The 20,374-nt window shown below is 44.3% G+C and overlaps 2 protein-coding genes across 4 annotated transcripts in view; both read right to left on the reverse strand.

The window, feature by feature from the left end:
- LOC106571568 (ena/VASP-like protein) overlaps positions 1 to 4,983 on the reverse strand; it is a 66,012-nt gene extending 61,029 nt beyond the window's left edge. Inside the window, exon 1 of the mRNA XM_014144773.3 lies at positions 4,567 to 4,983. Coding sequence (XP_014000248.1) covers positions 4,567 to 4,571 — 5 coding nt within the window. The 5' untranslated portion in view covers positions 4,572 to 4,983. The remainder of the gene's footprint in view (positions 1 to 4,566) is intronic.
- Positions 4,984 to 5,821: 838 nt separating this feature from the next.
- Positions 5,822 to 14,490, reverse strand: LOC106571567 (uncharacterized). 3 transcript variants are annotated; one of them, XM_014144764.3, is made up of 7 exons: positions 14,243 to 14,490; positions 10,812 to 10,997; positions 8,908 to 9,052; positions 7,802 to 7,921; positions 7,424 to 7,452; positions 7,167 to 7,193; positions 5,822 to 6,692 (listed from the first exon to the last, which is right to left on the reverse strand). In XM_014144764.3, the coding sequence occupies exons 1-7, from the start codon at positions 14,379 to 14,381 to the stop codon at positions 6,400 to 6,402; spliced, it is 939 nt and encodes a 312-aa protein (XP_014000239.1). In that variant the 5' UTR covers positions 14,382 to 14,490; the 3' UTR covers positions 5,822 to 6,399. The 3 variants fall into 3 exon arrangements, with proteins under 3 accessions (XP_014000239.1, XP_014000240.1, XP_014000241.1); XM_014144765.3 differs by having other exon boundaries at positions 8,908 to 9,049; positions 14,243 to 14,486; XM_014144766.3 differs by lacking the exon at positions 14,243 to 14,490 and adding an exon at positions 11,679 to 11,812.
- Between the last annotated feature and the right edge of the window lie 5,884 nt (positions 14,491 to 20,374).

Consider the following 20,374-nt stretch of genomic DNA (forward strand, 5'->3'; position numbering starts at 1 on the left):
CCTGGAGTGCATTTCAAATAACAGGGGTGCCTTGTTAAATGTTAATTTGTGGAATTTCTTTACTTCTTAATGTGTTTGAGCCAATCAGTTGTGTTGTGACAAGGTAGGGATGGTATACAGAAGATAGTATGGACTTGATCCAAATAGGGCTATGTCAAGAACAGTGTCAAGAACAAATAAGCAAAGAAAAATGACAGTCTATCATGACTTTAAGACATGAAGGTCAGTCAATACTGACAATTTCAAGAACCTTTAAAGTTTCTTCAAGTGCAGTCACAAAAACCATCAAGCGCTATGATGAAACTGGCTCTCATGAGGACCGCCACAGGAAAGGAAGACCCAGAGTTAGGATAAGTTCTAAGTTCATTAGAGTTCACAGCCCCAGAAATTGTAGCCCAAATAAATTCTTCACAGAGTTCAAGTAACAGACACATCTCGCCTCCCTCTAAAAACCCATTTGAGAAGGTCAGAGGGGAAGGACCTTGTACCTTCTCCAATACAGTTGCCATACAATATACATGGAAACCACTACTAAAGGACACCAATAATAAGAAGTGACTTGCTTGGGCCAAGAAACACGAGCAATGGACATTGGACCGGTGATCTCTGCATTGTGTGGTTCCCACCGTGAAGCATGGAGGAGGTGGTGTAATGGTGTGGGGATGCTTTGCTGGTGACACTCTGTGATTTATTTAGAATTCAAAGCACCCTTAACCAGCATGGCTACCACAGCATTCTGCAATGATATACCATCCTATCTGGTTTGCACTTAGTGGGACTATCATTTGTTTTTCAACAGGACAATGACCCAACACACCTCCAGGCTGTGTAAGAGCTATTTGATCAAGAAGGAGAGTGATGGAGTGTTGCATCAGATGACTTGGCCTCCACAATCACCCGACCTCAACCCAATTGAGATGGTTTGAGATGAGTTGGACATCAGAGTGAAGGAAAAGCAGCCAACAAGTGCTCAGCATATGTGGGAACTCCTTCAAGACTGTTGGAAAAGCATTCCAGGTGAAGCTGGTTGAGGAAATGCCAAGAGGGTACAAAGCTGTCATCAAGGCAAAGGGTGGCTACTTTGAGGAATCTAAAATCTAAAATATATTTTGATTTGTTTAACACTTTTTTTTATTCCATATATGCTATTTCATAGTTTTGATGTCTTCATATTATTCTACAATGTAGAAAATAGTAAAAATAAAGAAAAACCCTTGAACGAGTAGGTGTGTCCAAAATTTTGACTGGTACTGTATTTCTTTTAATATACCTAAAGGGGTCCTAAAATTCGAAATCAAAAATATCCGTAGTATGACCATCTTAAAAAAATCCATATGTCCGTTTAGACCCACCCCCATTCACTATGTTAATGAGCCAGAAACAACAATATATGTTCAATTAAGCAAAACCCCATTCACTGGGGGTTAGTCTGATCAAATAGAAAACTCCATCAGCGATTTGAAATTCATCATTAACGTGACTAAATACAGGTCACTGTGTGTGAACCAACAGTGAAAACAGCTTTTAGTCCAGTGTAGGCTGACTCTGCATGGAAACAGAGTCTGCATTCCAAATCACACCCTATTACCTATTTACCCATATATAGGGAATAGGGTGCCATTTGGGATGATATGGGCCATGGGCAAAAGTTGTACACTCGGTTATACAGGGTGGTATTGGGATGCAACCAGTGAAGTTCTGAGTCTGTAACCTTGACTAATGTATGCTTGACCTTTAGAGATGACTTCATCTGGTTAAAAAATCAATGGTCACTAGGTCACTGTCGGAGAGACCAACAATCACTTACAGGTCTACACACAGCATGGAGGCTCACAGTACACAGACACGGGCACAATCAACCAAGAATGTACATGAAAGCAAAACACACAAACAAACACACAAACAAACACATATACACACACTCACGCACGCACACACGCACACACACACGCACACGCACACACACACACACGCACACACACACACACGTGCACACACACACACGCACGCACGCACGCACACACACACACACACACACACACACACACACACACACACACACTACTAAACCAATACAAATGAATGGTTGAACCACAGTCAACGATGCCACCTACAGTACAGCTCTATAACCGTATACATGAACATCTTTTAATCCCCAGACAGACATTATATAACCACTGTAGTCAGTCAGTTGGGGTTAGCTTAGGTTAGCGTGGGGCACAGTAAGGGTTAGAGCATACAGAAACAGTTGATGAAACGTGTCTTAGGTAGGGTTCAGTATATGAGTACCCCCAACACTACAGTTTCTTTGTAGCCCTGGACAAACACACCTCATTCAACTCATTGAGGGCTTGATGATTAGTTGACAAGTTGAATCAGGTGTGCTTGTCTGGGGTAACAATAAATATGGGTACTGCTGGGGATACTGGAGGACCAGGGTTGGGAAACACTGGTACATGGCATGCTCTCTAGGCCAGGGTGGCAGGGAAGGGGAGAGGGTAAAGGAGAGATAGGAGACAGCATGGAGAATCAGAGAGGAGGCAGGGATGGGAAAAAGAGGAGGCGATGGGGATGAGGGAGTATGGACTGTATAGACAATGGAGGACGGGGAAGAGTAAGCTGGAGGTTTGGGTGAAAAAAAAGGGAGACAGCAGAAAAGGTGGGGAGGGGGCAGGGAATACTGCCCTGTGGGCATAAAGGGTACTGGCTGACCGTGGGCACTTTTGGCACATTCCCACTCTGACCTTGGGAGATGCAGCCTATAAACACGTTGTACGTATGCACATACACACACAGAGAGAGAGAGAGAGAGAGAGAGAGAGAGAGAGAGAGAGAGAGAGAGAGAGAGAGAGAGAGCGAGAGATTGGTCACACAAACACTGCCAATGACAATTAGCCTCAACCTGGGGTTTCTCTGCCTGCAGCAGACCTGTGCCAAAGGCTGGCAGTCACCACAGAGCGACAGTAAAGGCTTCTTGGATTGGTCTCGGTTCAGCGTAGCACTATAGTAAGTTCTGATTGGGTGGATGATCTGATCGGCCCCACCTCCACCAGATTGTCCAGGAAGAACTGTCCCTATTGGTTAGGGTGGTTGTGCTCGCCCATGAAGTGTGAGGTGTGAGATTCGATAGAACAACTGGGTTCTGGGTATGGCTCAGTGAGATTGAAGGGGGAATAGTGTAAATGCTTTTGAAACAGTGGGAGGTGCTGGTCATGAAACAGAGAAGACAATCAATACTCAATACTATCAATACAATTGTAACAGTTTTGCTTCCGTCCCTCTCCTCGCCCCTACCTGGGCTCAAACCAGGGACCCTCTGTACACCTCAACAACTGCCTCCCACGAAGCATCGTTACCCATCACTCCACAAAAGCCGCGGCCCTTGCAGAGCAAGGGAAACAACTACCTCAAGGTCTCAGAGCGAGTGACGTCACCGATTGAAATGCTATTAGCGCTCACCACGCTAACTAGCTAGCCATCTGACATCGGTTACACCAGACACAAAGAGGGGAAAGCATTCCTTCCCTGTGTTGGAAGTAAACACTGATCACATACCAGTCAACCTGCGTCCGTGTGCGTTCATTTGTTTTAATTAACCCTTTTTAGATCAGGAAAATACCCTTGAGGTTAGAAGCCTCTTGTGTGTGTGTGTGTGTGTGTGTGTGTGTGTTCACCTGAGCATGTTGCTGGACCTCTAGGCCTGATGTCTCAATTGTACCTGGTTGAGATATGGAGTTTTAGATACAGGCTTCGATGGATGGCCTGATTGAATTCAATTTGTAAGTTGTTTTTGGTCATGTGCAATCCAATGAGTTGATGTTGTGATTAGAAGAATGTGCCCTATAATCCATAAAAGCCCATAGAATCAGAATCATAGAATGGAAATTCCAATTCCATGCCATTCTAATTCCGGAACCATTTATATTCCAGATTGTTTTTGTTGTTGAATGGAATGAATTATATGTCTATGTTATGACCACCACTTATAACCATGTTACACATGAGGCACGTGTAGTGTGGTTTCTATGACAACAGATCCCTTCCCTCTGCAGACCACACCCTCGGTGACACATCACAGAGATGGGATGGGAGAACGAGCCGAGGACTGGAGACGTTTGCTTGTGTGTTTTATCAACGCTTTCTCTCCTGTCCATGAAATGATAGAAACCGTGCATGCCTTTGCTCGTTGCTGTTCGACACTGACCAGATTCATTCACCCCTGTTCACAGGGAGAATTCACAGCTACACTGTGCTGCCCCACCTCACAGGCCCAAATAGGCCTACAGTACAGGTAGCCTAGCCGCCGGTCATCCTAAAAACGCACATTTTATAATAAAAGCCTGGATATAATAACGGCATACATGTTGCCTCGACAGCACGAATAAAACGGTATACTATTAATTTGGGTATTTTCGTCTTATCCGACTACAGGCTTTCCCTTGGAATCCAATAAAATGCGCCCTTGAATCTCATCCAGCCGTGCAGCCGCAGCCTGTGTGTGTCGTTCATTGTGCGTTAATAACGCGGACGGTCTGAATCAAAAAGCAAGCGCATGCTTTTGCTTACCTCATCTTCCTCCCCTCTCCACGGTAGTGATAAACGAAGAACGACCTGTAGCCTATTGTCTTTATCCCTTTCCGGATGATTCTCTCAGTCCAGAATATAGGCGATGCGAATGTTCTAGGATTTATTATCTAGCTATTAATAATAGCCAAGGCTACGCCGATGGTACGAAGCCTGCCGGGATGTGCAGAGCAAGCAGATGCTGGAAAGGCGACAGCGTGGGGAAAATGCTACAAACGGATGCCACAGTTTTCAGTCTCTTTTATTTAAAGCGAATCTCTCTGTAGTCCCTTTCGAGGTGGTGCCGGTGTTCTCGGTGCCATCTTTCAGATCGCTACGGAGAGCTGTCCTGACGAGAGACTGGTCGGTCTGGCTGACAGCGGTTTCTGAGGTGCCATCTTCCCTTCCTCCAGCACTGGGAGCGTGGACGCGCGGGAGGGAGGGATAGGGGTAGAGAGAGAATATATATATATATATATATATATATATATATAGTATTTCCTGGATGTTAGCACCCTTGGCTCTATACATAGGCCTACATCTGTTTCAGCTACTGTAAGTAACAATTATACATTTTTTAAAAGATCCTATTTTGAAGTGTGACCACTAAGCCTGTGACTCTGTCAACACCACCAGGTAATAAGGTACCAGGTCTTGCACTTAATGAAATAGTAGGCCTCCATGATGATAGGAATTGGATTTCCCTGTCCTATCAATCCTTTTGAGCCCATGTCAGTTGTCTACACTACAGGTGTGATGGCCAGCTGTTTGCCTGTTCCTCTCTGACAGGTAGGCCTAAACAGATGGGGTTATAAGGTAAAAAGTCGAGTCCTTTAGTTGTGTAGGTTTTGGGGCCAGGACACCTGACACCTGCATGCAGGCAAAGTGCAGGGCCAAGGATAACATCAATGGGACGATGACTGAATCAACTACCGTAAACTAGCATACCTAATTTAATGTTTTCACTGAGTGTTGGATGGCATAAATCTAGCATTCTGATCCTCGTGTATGCCTAGGCTTACAGTTTCTGTGAGTCGACGGCAGAGTTTCTGTGCCACTATGTATCTCCACAAGAGGGTGCTGCTAACACACACACACACACACACACACTCACACACACACACACACACACACACACACACACACACACACACACACAGTAGAACTCAAAACACCATGGACATATCTTGTAATAATACTGTGAATTGTTATTACATTATTACATTGATATTATTACATAGACAGTAGTTGAAGCAGGTGATGACTGAAATGTTTAATGGCTGTCAACAGAGACAGACAAATACACTCATAAATCAAATAAGAGAATTCACTCATACATCCCCAAAGTCAGGGAGATTATTCATATTTTACTGAAGTAAAACTACAAAGCACACACACAAAATGGAGATATTAAAACGGAAAGAAACAGGAGAAAAAAAACACAGGCTTTCAGTTGACAGACAGAAATATGTAAGAATTTAAACAGAGGAAAAAGTTAAGAGGACTATGGTCACGGATGGTGCTAGGAAATGCAACAAAACAAACAAACTCACTATTCCCTTTACTGCTGGTGAAACAAAGCACCTCAAAAACCAAAACTTTGTAACTATCAGTCAATCTCAAACATTACTGAAGACAAGCTCTACTTCTAATTCCCTCACATTGCTAGAAACCCAAACATTTTTCAAACATCATGAAAACCGAGTTCGCTTACAGGCCTACTACACTTGTAACAGCTTGACGTAGAAGTTTCCCTTAACCACAGATCTAGAATCAGATTACCCTCCCTCAATCCTAACCTTAACCTTTAGGAGGATGAAACAATACCCTATTGCCTTAGTAACAGATTTGGAAGTACTGGCTTGGTGATTTGAGGGGGCTTTTGTAATTGGACATTTCCATAGAAGAATACGTATTCTGATTGGTGCTTTTCTGCAGGGGGAGGGTGAAGGCGGGGGGTGTTTTGCATGTCTCGCGCTTAGTTCGGTCTGAGGTGGGGGGGCCTCCTTTGGTCTGAGGAGGGGTGGGGGTTCTGGTGGGTCTAGAGTTGGGGACCGTGGGGGCTGATTTGGCCGCTTCAGAAGACCCAGTCCTTCTTGTTATGGGGTTCAGATAGATCTGCATAGTCACTAAGTGAAGAGGTGAAATGAGGGGTAAGGGTGAAGGCCAAGGGCGAGAGTAGGGGACAAAATTAAGTTTGTAGGTGTGAGCAGGTGGTAAGGGGTTGAAGTGTTGGGAGGTGTGAGGGAAAGGGTGGAGATGACAAGAAGAGAAGGGAGGATGTGTGTGGAGGAGGGGGAATGGGAGGGGATGAGAAGTCATGGTGAGACATGGTGAGAAAATGAGAGAGAAGGATAAAACAAGTGTTCAAATACAGTGCTTACTTGTACTTTAGAAACCAGAAGATGCATTTGTCAAAGATAAGGTTCTAGCTTTCAGCAGATATTACTTCATAAACTTGACAGACGTTGTCTTTTCTGAGATAGATAATGCATGGGATCAGTAACAGGCGGTGGAGTATGCAGGCATAGTATACTAAGCTAGACTAACATACCCTATAGATGGTTAAGAATGTTATTCCAGGAGGTTGGACTGAGGCCTACCTTTACAGTGAGTCACCTGCCTGGACCCTATGGACGAAACACAGAAGCAGGTCAGTCTATGTGGGAGGTATAGCATCCACTCTAACCATGTCACTCATACCATTTATCAATGGCATGTTACAGTAGGATCAATCTAACCAACAGTTGTTTCCCATTAATCTGGCCATTCCTCTCCCCAAGGTCCTGTTGTACAGCTCAGTGCTGCTCTCTGCCTGTGGGAAGAGCACACTACAGTAGAAATTTAAGCATTTTCTTACCTACACTGGCTGCAGGCTCCTTGGTTTTGCTGCAAGGAGAGAATGAGAAAGGAGAAATTAGGCTCCATCATACAAGCAGGGAAAGTATTGTCAATCTCACGCTCTAGTCTAGAACAAGGATGGACAACTCTTGTCCACGAGGGCTACAGTACTGGTGCTTTTAGTTGTTATACCAGGTTACCCAGACGCAGATATACGCCAGTATCTGATTGGGGGGAAAAAGCATGGAAATCAGCAGACCTTCAAGGACCAGAGTTGTAACTCCTGCTCTGGAGATCTATTTGAGCAAACGTAAGAGACGTATAGACTAGAACTGTACATTCAGAACACATTTAAACATCTCTTCCCTGTTAGGCCTACTGCCACAGACGTAGCTACCTTTCAGCTTTCTTACTGCCGGGGGCTGTGGACCCCGGGGGGCCAGGTCGGGGGCCAGGCCGAGCCGTTTTAGAGATACATGGACTCTCCTTCACACTGCCTACTGGACTCTTCACACCACTGAGGGAGAATGGAGGGGGGGGGGGGGAATGTTAGAAAAAGTGAGAAAACTGAAAGTGTATGATCAATTTGTTGAACTGTATCTAGTGCTAGAGTTAGAGTAGAGGGATAGTAATCGTACTGTACCTCTCTGTGTTTGCAGGTGATGGTTAGTGATTGTGTACTGTACCTCTCTGTGTTTGCAGGTGATGGTTAGTGATTGTGTACTGTACCTCTCTGTGTTTGCAGGTGATGGTTAGTGATTGTGTACTGTACCTCTCTGTGTTTGCAGGTGATGGTTAGTGATTGTGTACTGTACCTCTCTGTGTTTGCAGGTGATGGTTAGTGATTGTGTACTGTACCTCTCTGTGTTTGCAGGTGATGGTTAGTGATTGTGTACTGTACCTCTCTGTGTTTGCAGGTGATGGTTAGTGATTGTGTACTGTACCTCTCTGTGTTTGCAGGTGATGGTTAGTGATTGTGTACTGTACCTCTCTGTGTTTGCAGGTGATGGTTAGTGATTGTGTACTGTACCTCTCTGTGTTTGCAGGTGATGGTTAGTGATTGTGTACTGTACCTCTCTGTGTTTGCAGGTGATGGTTAGTGATTGTGTACTGTACCTCTCTGTGTTTGCAGGTGATGGTTAGTGATTGTGTACTGTACCTCTCTGTGTTTGCAGGTGATGGTTAGTGATTGTGTACTGTACCTCTCTGTGTTTGCAGGTGATGGTTAGTGATTGTGTACTGTACCTCTCTGTGTTTGCAGGTGATGGTTAGTGATTGTGTACTGTACCTCTCTGTGTTTGCAGGTGATGGTTAGTGATTGTGTACTGTACCTCTCTGTGTTTGCAGGTGATGGTTAGTGATTGTGTACTGTACCTCTCTGTATTTGCAGGTGATGTTTAGTGATTGTGTACTGTACCTCTCTGTGTTTGCAGGTGATGGTTAGTGATTGTGTACTGTACCTCTCTGTGTTTGCAGGTGATGGTTAGTGATTGTGTACTGTACCTCTTGGCTGATGCTGGTGGTAAGGGGCTGTAGTTCCGTGCGGTGGATGTAGAGGGCAGTGTGGAGGTTGTGTAACTCTTCTTCAAAGAGGCAGGGCTGTTCATTGATGGTCTGGATGGCAGGGCCAGAGACACAGGCCTAGCTGCTGTTGCATAGGGGAAATATGGGTGAGGAGGGTATAAGTGTAGGTTTCTGTGTGTGTGTGGGTGTGTGGGTGTGTGTGTGTGTGTCCCCTCTGACTTCAAAATGGCCCGAGTTGCTCCACTCCTCAAGAAACCAACACTCGACTCATCTGACGTCAAAAGCGCTAGACCTGTATCCCTTCTTTATTTTCTTTCTAAAAAACTGGAGCGTGCTGTTTCTTATCAACTTCCTCGTTGTCTCTCTCAGAACGATGTTCTTGACCCTAACCAGTCAGGCTTCAAGACAGGTCACTCAACAGAGACTGCTCTACTCTGTGTCACGGAGGCTCTCCACACTGCCAAAGCTGACTCTCTTTCCTCTGTTCTCATCCTCCTAGATCTATTCGCTGCCTTCGACACCGTGAACCATCAGATCCTCTCCACCCTCTCAGGGCTGGGCGTCTCAGGCTCTGCACACTCTTTGATTGCATCCTTCCTGGCAGGCCGCTCCTACCAGGTGACGTGGAGAGGATCTGTATCTGCACCACATACTCTCACTACTGGTGTCCCCCAGGACTCGGTTCTAGGCCCTGTCCTCTTCTCTCTATTCACCAAGTCACTCGGCTCCGTCGTATCCTCACATGGTCTCTCCTATCATTGCTATGTGAATGACACTCAACTACTTTTCTCATTCCCCCCTTATGACACCCAGGTGGCAACATGCATCTCTGCGTGCCTGGCAGATATCTCAACTTGGATGGCGACCCACCACCTCAAGCTCAACCTCGACAAGACGGAACTGTTCTTCTTCCAGGGGAAGGCCTGTCCGCTCAAAGACCAATCCATAATTTGCATTTATTGCATTTAATTGCATTTAAGTCATTTAGCAGACGCTCTTATCCAGAGCGACTTACAGTAGTGAATGCATACATTTCATACAATTTCATACATTTTTCTTTCTGTGCTGGTTGACAAATCCACAGTGTCCCCCTCCAAGAGTGCAAAGAACCCTGGTGTGACCCTGGACAACACCCTGTCGTTCTCTGTAAACATCAAAGCAGTGATCCACTCCTGCAGGTTCATGCTCTATAACATCCGTAGAGTATGACCCTACCTCACACAGGAAGCGGCGCAGGTCCTAATCCAGGCACTTGTCCTCTCCAGTCTGGACTACCGCATCTCGCTGTTGGCTGGGCTCCCCGCTTGTGCCATCAAACCCCTGAAACTTATCCAGAACGCTGCAGCCCGCCTGGTTTTCAACCTTCCCAAGTTCTCTCATGTCACCCCGCTCCTCCACACTCTCCCTTGGCTTCCAGCGGAAGCTCGCATCCACTACAAGACCATGGTACTTGCCTACGGAGCCGCAAGGGGAACTGCCCCTCCCTACCTTCAGGCTATGCTCAAACCCTACACCCCAACCTGAGCACTACTAGGGAGGGCAGCTCCCGCTCAGCCCAGTCCAAGCTCTTCTCTGTCCTGGTACCACAATGGTGGAACCAGCTTCCCCCTGAAGCAGACAGCAGAGTCCCTGTCCATCTTCCGAAAAACATCGTAACCCACTCCACCCCCCTTTCTAGCTCTGACTCTACTGATAGCTGTTATTAAGGAAAAATGTACTTTCTATGACTGTGATATGTGGTTGTCTCACCTAGCTATCTGTAGATGAATGCACCAACTGTAAGCCACTCTGGATAAGAGCGTCTGCTAAATTACTAAAATGTAAGTGTAAAGTGTGTGTGTGTGTGTGTGTGTAAACGTGTGTATGTGCTTGTGTTTGTGTACCTTTGCCAGCAGGTCCTTTCTTGGTGTTGGCGGCCTGGTGTTCCTCTGAGATGTTGAGTCTCTTGAGGACATCGGCCAGAGCCATCTTCAGCAGCTGAATCTCATCCTCCTGCATCTGCATCCTCTGCTCCAGGTACGTCAGGCGGTCCGCCACGTCCACGCCACTCGCAGCAGAGCTACGGTCATCTGGGGAGCACAACCATAGATTGTGTTAGCCCACTGAGCTAAAGCCACTGCTCCAGGTACGTCAGATGGTCCACTATATCCATCCCGCCTGCCACCAAGTTAAGGTAACAACATAGGTCATGGTAATTCTTTGAGCTAAAGCCATTTATACCTAACCAGCGCCACCAAAGGCACTGGCCATTGGGCAATGAAAGACCATGTTAGCAGCCACCCAAGAGTTTCTGATGGTTCCAGGTGAGCGATACAGACTCGTCAAACTGAAGTCTTCACACTTCGCACATCGCTCCCAAAATAACAGAAATGCTGTAGACATAGAAGCTGAAACAAACAACACACACGCCACAGACAACAGACAGGCATCTGCATCCCTCTGACAGATTCCACTCGCATAAAAACCAAGAGACCATTTTCTATAAATGACATCAATAGGAAGAACAATCCTAAGAAATGGCACCATTTTGTAAATAGATGTAAAATCATTTTTAAATGTAAGAGATCAAAAACTTGAACCATATGAGAGTAAGACCACAGAGATTAAATCGAAATACATTCGCTAATACAAAGACCAAGACAATAGACACCATCTGTGTGGTTTTAGTAGACGTAATCCCAATGAGATAGATGGTAATAAATGACTGGTGGAACAGTAAACAAACAAACAGAACAGAAGCTGTCATGTACCATTGGAAACTCTGTGGGGTGAGGAGTTGTCATAAAGATTCTTCACACTGGGTGACCCTTCCTCCGCTCCAGACCTCCTCCTCCTCCTCCTCTCTTTCACTGTCTGACAGACAATATCTTCTTCCTCCATTCGAGTGACCGTCGGCTCTCTCTCTCTCTCTCTCTCTTTCTTTATCTGCGTGTTCCACTGGCTAGTGTCTGCTCGGATCTCATCTCCACTGCTCCATCCACTGTTCCAGTTTCGTCACACACACAGTAGAACCCACACTGAGCTCTCCTCTTCTGTCCTCTCCCGTCAGCCTCGCACCAGGATGATAAAAAGTACAGCAGAGATCAATTCTCTTCCTCTCCTCTTTACCTCTAACGGAATCACATCCAGATCAGAAAGAGTAGAATCCCAGTGCAGATGGAGTCCATGGTGAGGTTATGAAATGTTGATATTATCTATCTCTCCTTTGTCCTCCTTTTTCACCCTTCCTCTCTCTCTCTCTGGGTGGTGTCTGCCAATGTAGGGCATGCTGATGTTTACAACATCGCTTAAAGCCTTGATCTGAGATTGTGTGTGTGTGTGTGCGTCCATGTGTGCATGTGTGTATGTGTGTGTGTAGGGGTTAGGGTTAGTGTTTGATCATGCTTATACACTCTTGCTATCCTCTCAAATTCAGCCTGAACAGTAGGGTTTGGAGTGTGTGTATGTTTGGTGTGTGTATATGTATGTGTGTGTTATACAGTAGCACAATGATAATCCCCCAGACTGAGCCTCTTTGGTACGAGTGACCCCACCCCCACCCTGATAAACTTTGTCAGAGAAAAAGAGAGATGGACAGAAAGAAAGATGGAGAGAGAGATAGAGGGTGTGATAGATGGAGAGTTAGAAAGAAAGAGAGAGAGAGAAGCGAAAGAGGGAGAGAGAAAGGGAGCGAAAGAGCGATATAAAGCAAGGAGCGAGAGAGAATAATCGATAACGCTCCTCTCCTCTCTCCTCACCCCAGTACAGGTTGCATGTCCTTGTGTTGTTCTCCTGTAAGCAGCTTGTCCAGTTCATCGATCAAATCAAATCAAATTTCATTGGTCACATACACATGTTCAGGAGATGTTATTGCGGGTGTAGCGAAATGCTTGTGCTTCTAGCTCCGACAGTGCAGTAATATCTAACAAATTACACAACACGTACCCAATACACACAAATCTAAGTAGGAATGTATTAAAACTATATACATGTGGAACGAGCGATGTCAGAGCGGAACGGACTAAGGTCCAGGTCTTTCCGGGTCTTCTATTTACAGTAGTACATGTCACTCTGACTGATGGTGGCTAAAGGTGAAACACGACCGGTGCTGACACACCAGTGACTGACACACCGGTGACTGACACACCGTGCCAGTACACAGGAGATCTCACAGGTGGCACCAGGTGCGTCTAAAGCAGTCTTCCCTAAATAGTGGGTCAAGAAGACCACAGATTGTAGTAGCTATTCTAATTATTTATCTACAGTAGCTATTATATGTCTATAGTAACTTCAGCTTGGGCACGCTATCTGACAGACGTACTAAACTGTGCCTCGGTTTTGCCAGAAAACTGGTGAAAACCAATTTCTAAGGCTGGTTACAGGTCATCATAGTAGGAACAAACACACTGGCCATCCCAGAAGTCTAACGGAGAGATACAAGAGATCACCAACACCTTATTTGAGCAGGCTCCTAAATTAAAATTGATTTTAGCACTTAAAAGTTGTTGTATTTATTTAAGTTTTTTTATTTTTACATTTTTTACAGTAAAGTCATTCAGTGTTTTTAATGAGAACTGTGAAGAGACCGGAAAATGATGCTGAAAGACCAATAAACTCAACTAATAAACTAAACTAATGGTCAGGAGGTAAGCCTCTCTATGTAGCCATACTGTAGATGCGTCCAGGCAGAGGCTGCTATACGTGTCTGTGTGACTTAGTGTTTCTGTTCCTGTCTTTGGCTGTGACATCAGGCCTGTGCCACCTCCAGAGACCCCATATGGGACCGGGATTAGAATAGCCCATAATCCCAGACCTGGAAAAGGGAATTAGTAGAACACAGCTCAATCTCTGCTGCTGCTGCATAGCCTACCCACACACGCATGCACACACGCTCACACGCAGGTTATACACACACATGCTCATGCTAATGGGATTATGTAGACTCACGCTACACAACGTAGCAACAACCCTAAAACAAACATTTAGAAAACAGAACCAAACTCTAGGCCTATAGCAGTGATGGTGATGGAGAGAGAAGTCATCTGGGATTCTCCTCTCCCAGATGGTGTGGTTTGTGAATGGCAGAGTGATCAGATGTCTATTCATAACCCTGCTGCATACCCACACATACCCCTCCTGTTATTAATCCACTGACACCAATACTCCCAAGTGTGCAAAGCTTTGCCAAAATATAATTATACAATTTTAACAAATTCAAAGACCCCCCCCCCCCCCCCCCCAAGCCTGTCCTTCTGTTAGTTTACCTATGCGAATTGTACCCCACCTCTCCAACTCTCCATTCCCCACACCCTTAGCCATCCCACACCTACAGTACCTATCATGAAGTCTGTGTCTGGAGCCAGCAGGGAGTCGTGGTGGTAGGTCTCCCTGAAAGAGGGCCTCCTAAGTCCCGTCTCCTCCATCCCCAACCCCTGGTCCACCAACTCCTCCATGGGACTGTCTTCCATCGACATCCCAGACGCCAGGCCTACCCGCCTCTGTGTGTGTGTGTGTGTGTATGTGTGGGGCTCCTACGAAAGGCTGAGGGTTACTCACTTTCCTCCTCCTCCTCCTCCGCCTACTCCTCCTCCACTGAGCTCATCAGTGACCTTCCCTAAACCGCTAAACCCTCCCTCCCCTCCTTTCCTCCCTCCCTCTCTCCATAGAGGAGTGTAGATGGGGCGTAGAGGGAGATGGGGGGATGATGATATCATTACGGAGAGATTAAAGGCCCTGGTAAGCCATCTCAAGCCCTCAGCCACGGATAACAGGACAGGGGAGGGAGGGAAGGAAGAAGATGGGGAGGAAGGTACAAGAGTGGATGGCAGGAAGGGAGAGAGAGAGGAGGGGAAAGGTGAGAGGGCACCTGGTCGCAGACAGGTTAACTGCAGCTTCCACCTAAGATGTGGGCAGGGGCTGCATTTGTGTCTCTATCTGGGTGTAAACAACACATTCTTAGAGCTACAGTGAGAATGGCTCACACACACTCTTCATGTTCCTCACCAAAGATGCATGGGATTTGTATTGGTACTAAACTGCCTAAACCAGAGCGCTTGCATCAGATTGCCAGCTGGTCTGGCTGCTGCAGCGAAGGCCTAATAGGGCTGATGAGCAACAGAAGATTAGGAAGGAAAACTTGATCAATTAAAAGCATGGACAATAAACTGGCCAAGGTAATTATAATTATGGGGATGGCAGCTCCGGATTAAGGTTGCCCAATGATCAAGGATCGGCTCCACCTAGGGTTGCAAAAATCCAGTAACTTTCCCAAGATTCCCAGGTTTTCCAGAAATGGATGGATGGAGGATTCCAGATTCCTGCTTATTCCGCGAATCTTCCAGCCGGGATTTCAGGAAAACTGGGGAATTTTGGGAAAGTTACCAGATTTTTGCAACACTAGCTCCAACACTCTCCAATCCTACCATTAATTATTACGGGGGAAACACTCAAACTGACTTTAGATGAGTGTTTAGGGATAACTCTATCCTACTATTCCAATGATCCAGGAATGGAAGAGTTCAACAACAGACGAAAGGGTATTAGGTACAGGAAGGGCCTCAACAATAAGAACTACAGTAAGCTTCTTCCTTTCTGTCTATTTTGCACTTACTATATTGCAAGCAGATGCTCTGCCAACCCAAGTGTTCTGCACTGTACATTATTACTAAGTGTTTGCACTGCTCACTGCTGATGTAGCGTAGCTAAGCTGGTTGTTCACTGCCTGCGGTTAGTTTGAGCTAGCGTTACCTTATGTAGTGGCATCACCTTCCTTAAGACCTGAGGTGCCGCTGGTAACTGTCCCTCTCACCCATAGAAGCCACCTAGCTTTTCCCGGTTTAATACCTACAGTACTGATGGGAGTGTGTATTGCTGGTGCCTCAGGCGGCTTACAGTACTGACTGGAGTGTGTATTCGCAAGGGACAGATTAAGGGCTGTTTTTTTTATTGTACAATATTAGGAGGCAATACAGTTGAAGTCGGAAGTTTACATACACTTAGGGTGGAGTCATTAAAACTTTTTTTTAAACCACGCCACAAATTTCTTGTTAACAAACTATAGTTTTGGCAAGTCGGTTAGGACATCTACTTTGTGCATGACAAGTCATTTTTCCAACAATTGTTTACAGATAGATTATTTCACTTATAATTCACTGTATGACAATTCCAGTGGGTCAGAAGTTTACATACACTAAGTTGACTGTGCCTTTAAACAGCTTGGAAAATTCCAGAAAATGATGCCATGGCTTTAGAAGCTTCTGATAGGCCAACTGACATCATTTGAGTCAATTGGAGGTGTGCCTGTGGATGTATTTCAAGGCCTACAGTTGAAGTCGGAAGTTTACATACACCTTAGCCAAATACATTTTTCACAATTCCTGACATTTAATCCAAGTAAAACTTCCCTGTCTTAGGTCAGTTAGGATCACCACTTTATTTTAAGAATGTGAAATGTCAGAATAATAATAGAATGATTTATTTCAGCTTTTATTTCTTTCATCACATTCCCAGTGGGTCAGAAGTTTACATACACTCAATTAGTATTTGGTAGCATTGCCTTTAAATTGTTTAACTTAGGTCAAATGTTTCGGGTAGCCTTCCACAAGCTTCCCACAATAAGTTGGGTGAATTTTGGCCCATTCCACCTGACAGAGCTGGTGTAACTGAGTCAGGTTTGTAGGCCTCCTTGCTCACACGCTTTTCAATTCTGCCCACAAATTGTATATTGGATTGAGGTCAGGGCTTTGTGATGGCCGCTCCAATGCCTTGACTTTGTTGTCCTTAAGCCATCTTGCCACAACTTTGGAAGTATGCTTGGGGTCATTGTCCATTTGGAAGACCCATTGGCGACCAAGCTTTAACTTCCTGACTGATGTCTTGAGATGTTGCTTCAATATATCCACATCATTTCCCCTCCTCATTATGCCATCCATTTTGTGAAATGCACTAGTCCCTCCTGCAGCAAAGCACCCCCACAACATGATTTTGCCACCCCGTGCTTCACGGTTGGGATGGTGTTCTTCGGCTCGCAAGTCTTCCCCTTTTTCCTCCGAACATAACAATGGTCATTATGGCCAAACCGTTCTATTTTTGTTTCATCAGACCAGAGGACATTTCTCCAAAAAGTACAATCTTTGTCCCCATGTGCAGTTGCAAACCGTAGTCTGGCTTTTTTTGGGGCGGTTTTGGAGCAGTGGCTTCTTCCTTGTTGAGCGGCCTTTCAGGTTATGTCGATATAGGACTCGTTTTACTGTGGATATAGATACTTTTGTACCTGTTTCATCCAGCATCTTCACAAGGTCCTTTGCTGTTGTTCTGGGATTGATTTGCACTTTTCGCACCAAAGTACGTTCATCTCTAGGAGACACAACGCGTCTCCTTCCTAAGCGGTATGACGGCTGCGTGGTCCCATGGTGTTTATACTTGCATACTATTGTTTGTACAGATGAACGTGGTACCTTCAGGTGTTTGTAAATTGCTCCCAAGGATGAACCAGACTTGTGGTGAGGTCTTGGCTTTTCTGAGGTCTTGGCTGATTTCTTTTGATTTTCCCATGATGTCAAGCAAAGAGGGGGGCTGCATCTTGGGCCCCTCACGGGCCTGGGACCAGTGGCTTCAGCCCCGGTAAGCCTCTGCATTAACCTGGCCCTGAGGATTGCAGGCGCTCCAGGACTACAGTATTGATCATCATTTGGCTAATTGTCTGCTGTCCCATTTCACAGACACCGGTGCAAAAATAATGGGCCAGTGTTTCAGAAATACCTGTGACGATTTCTGGTCCCAGTCCGTCCTTGCTGCTATTAAAGACATGCTCCGGAACTTTGGTGATTACAAAGTATTTTTTAAACCTCCCGCTTTGGGCTGTATGTGTCAATGGGTAGGCTGCATACATGCATAAAACAGCAGAATTACTGTCTTATCTCAATTAGCCAAGAAATCCCTAGTTTGAAAGCAAGTGTTTTCCCCCACGTAGGCCAGCCCCATAGCAATTTGATATCTAGCCAATGAGCTTTAGCCACTCGTCATTTGAGCGACAGCTAGCAAGGTGCACACACAGCAAACCGAGAGAGCAATGACGCAGCGCACATATCTGCACCTATGTGACGTAGTACGCAATTCTCGGGGACCACTTTTGGCTCACGAGCGCTACTTTTAGAACTACTGGCTAAAAACTAAACAGAAGTACCAAAGACTCTCTTTAATGTTTGAAGTGTAAAAACAAATGTGAAAGCCTGCTGGAGTTGTTGAGTTGTCAGATCCTCCCGTTGATTGGTCAGTGGTCCCTCTGGAAGTCTGTACTGTCTATGTGTCTGTAATTATGTCTGTAAATCAGTACTGCCGGGGTGTCTGTAATTCTGTCTGTGTAATGGACATCAATAGGTGTGCTGTGCTAGCGTCTGGCCACTCAGAGCACTGGACATTCCTAATGCCATGAGCTGGGATAAGCAACGTACAAAGACGGGCCGAGGAAAGAGAGAAGGCCAAAGCATATGTCCTGAACCTGTAGTATAACTACTGACACCTTGTTGGTTGCAACTAACATAACAGTATACCTTGAGCCATGATGACAGGTTAGTAATTTCAACGCAAAACTAACAATGAACATACACCAGAATCGGAATAAAAGACAGACCACCATTTTTTTTCTCACAAAGGACTTAAAACTTTATAAATAGTCTGTCAATGGTACATTAAATCAGCAGGGATTGTTACAGAAACAGCCTTGTACACTGCTAGCTAGAAACAAATTACTACAACCTCTGTGTAATAATCTCCATTCAATAATTTCATCTTGAAAACTCATAAATTACTAATACAAAGAAACCAATAATTTTTTCAATTAATTAAATATATTTTCCAAATAAGTTAAATTGAAATCTTTATATATTGTATTGTTTACCCCATTTAAATATTGCTTTATTTTTTATATAATCATCAGCCGGGTCGTTCCACAAATGGGTGCCTTTTGCGTCCCTTTGATATTTTAAATTGATATTATGCACGAATATTGAATCTTAAAAGCCTGTTTAAATGCAGTGCCCTTAATTTAGACCTCACGGAGAATTCAATAAATGAATATATGAATATCAACCCTGTCACTTCTAGGAAGATTTCAACCCACTTAATCCAAACATTTCTCCCAGTTTCACCATCATTGTAAAGCTGTAGATATTTTTGTTGCTTTGACAAAGTCATTTCTGAAGATTATTTCTTTAAATGTGAGTAGTGAATCATTTACATCTGTCCCGCATTTTAAGGTCAACCCTGTTACGTGCATTGAACTCTTGTTTTTAATATGGTGAAACTATTCCTTTTTAAATATTATTATTAAATATTAAACATCTAATAGTCAAATCATAGTGTAAAAGCATGTGAGGCGGTTCTAGTTGTTTTGGGCCATTTTCTGAGCATAACACATCGACCCTCGAAACTCCCCTTTTCACACAACCAGCTTTCATTCTCCCTGTCACGAGGGAATTGATGGCTGATTTAAGATGAAATCGTCAACCCTATTACGGTCAAACCTGTTACAGTCAACCCTGTTACTTTATTTGGCACTTAATAGGCACTTACTATTGTCATTTTTGTTATTTAACCTCTTGAGATGGGAAACATGTTTTAATTAATTTGAACATGTGTTCTTTATGACATCATGTTAAAATGAGGCGAAATCAAACGTTTTGTTTTTACCAAGATACACTTCTCGAAAGGCACCGAATTGTTAGAACCACCCAGCTACAGGTCTAGCAGAAATACTACTACAGCACAGTGGAATGGCTGTCGCACGTGTACAGAGGGTCAGGGGTCACAAGGTCAGGATTCAGATATGTACACTTAATATTTCATAAAACTCTATTTAGCTGGTATTTATCTAGTATTCATTTAGCTGGTATTTATCTAGTATTCGGAAGGAAATTAAGTGGTAACAAATGGAACCTTCTGTAACCAAATTATACATGCCAATGAATTCTAAGAAACTAAAATGTAATTATTAGGTAACTAACTACTATTTTACCATGCAAATTCAAAGTAAATACCAGGTAAATACTGGACTGTAAAATAACGTGTAACCAATATCTCTCAGGTAGGGACCTCAGATATCTTGTTCCAACACTTATAGTCAGAAATGAATCAAAACGTAACCAAACCCTTCCCATTTTTGTTCTTATTTCTGTTCTTACTGTTTTTTGGTCAAATTTCAACTTCTGACTTGTGATTCAAATCCAAAACTAATCTAAAATAAAATAATTTTTTTCTTCCTCGATTTACACATACATTTGTCAAAAATAGTCCCTCTGAAAAATATATTGCATATGCCATTTTAAGAAATTGACATAAAATAGTTTCGATAAGGAGAAATTGTAAAGTAGGAGAATATATGACTTATTATATATTTTTTTTAAACAATCTGAGCACCAATAGGAAGAAAATGCCTATTGATCATTTTAAATTTAAACTTATATATGAT

This window comes from Salmo salar, chromosome 15 (genome assembly GCF_965601325.2).
Source record: "Salmo salar chromosome 15, fSalSal1, whole genome shotgun sequence".
Taxonomy (NCBI): Eukaryota; Metazoa; Chordata; class Actinopteri; order Salmoniformes; family Salmonidae; genus Salmo; species Salmo salar.

Bases quoted from the DNA above. Each gene is read 5' to 3' on its own strand.
- LOC106571567 (XM_014144764.3), bottom strand. From the start codon at position 14,381: ATGTCGATGGAAGACAGTCCCATGGAGGAGTTGGTGGACCAGGGGTTG. The intron at 10,998-14,242 runs GTACTGTAGGTG...TGTGCTCCCCAG, and splicing joins AGACACAGACTTCATGATAG to ATGACCGTAGCTCTGCTGCG. The intron at 7,922-8,907 runs GTACAGTACACA...ATTCTCCCTCAG, and splicing joins CCACCAGCATCAGCCAAGAG to TGGTGTGAAGAGTCCAGTAG.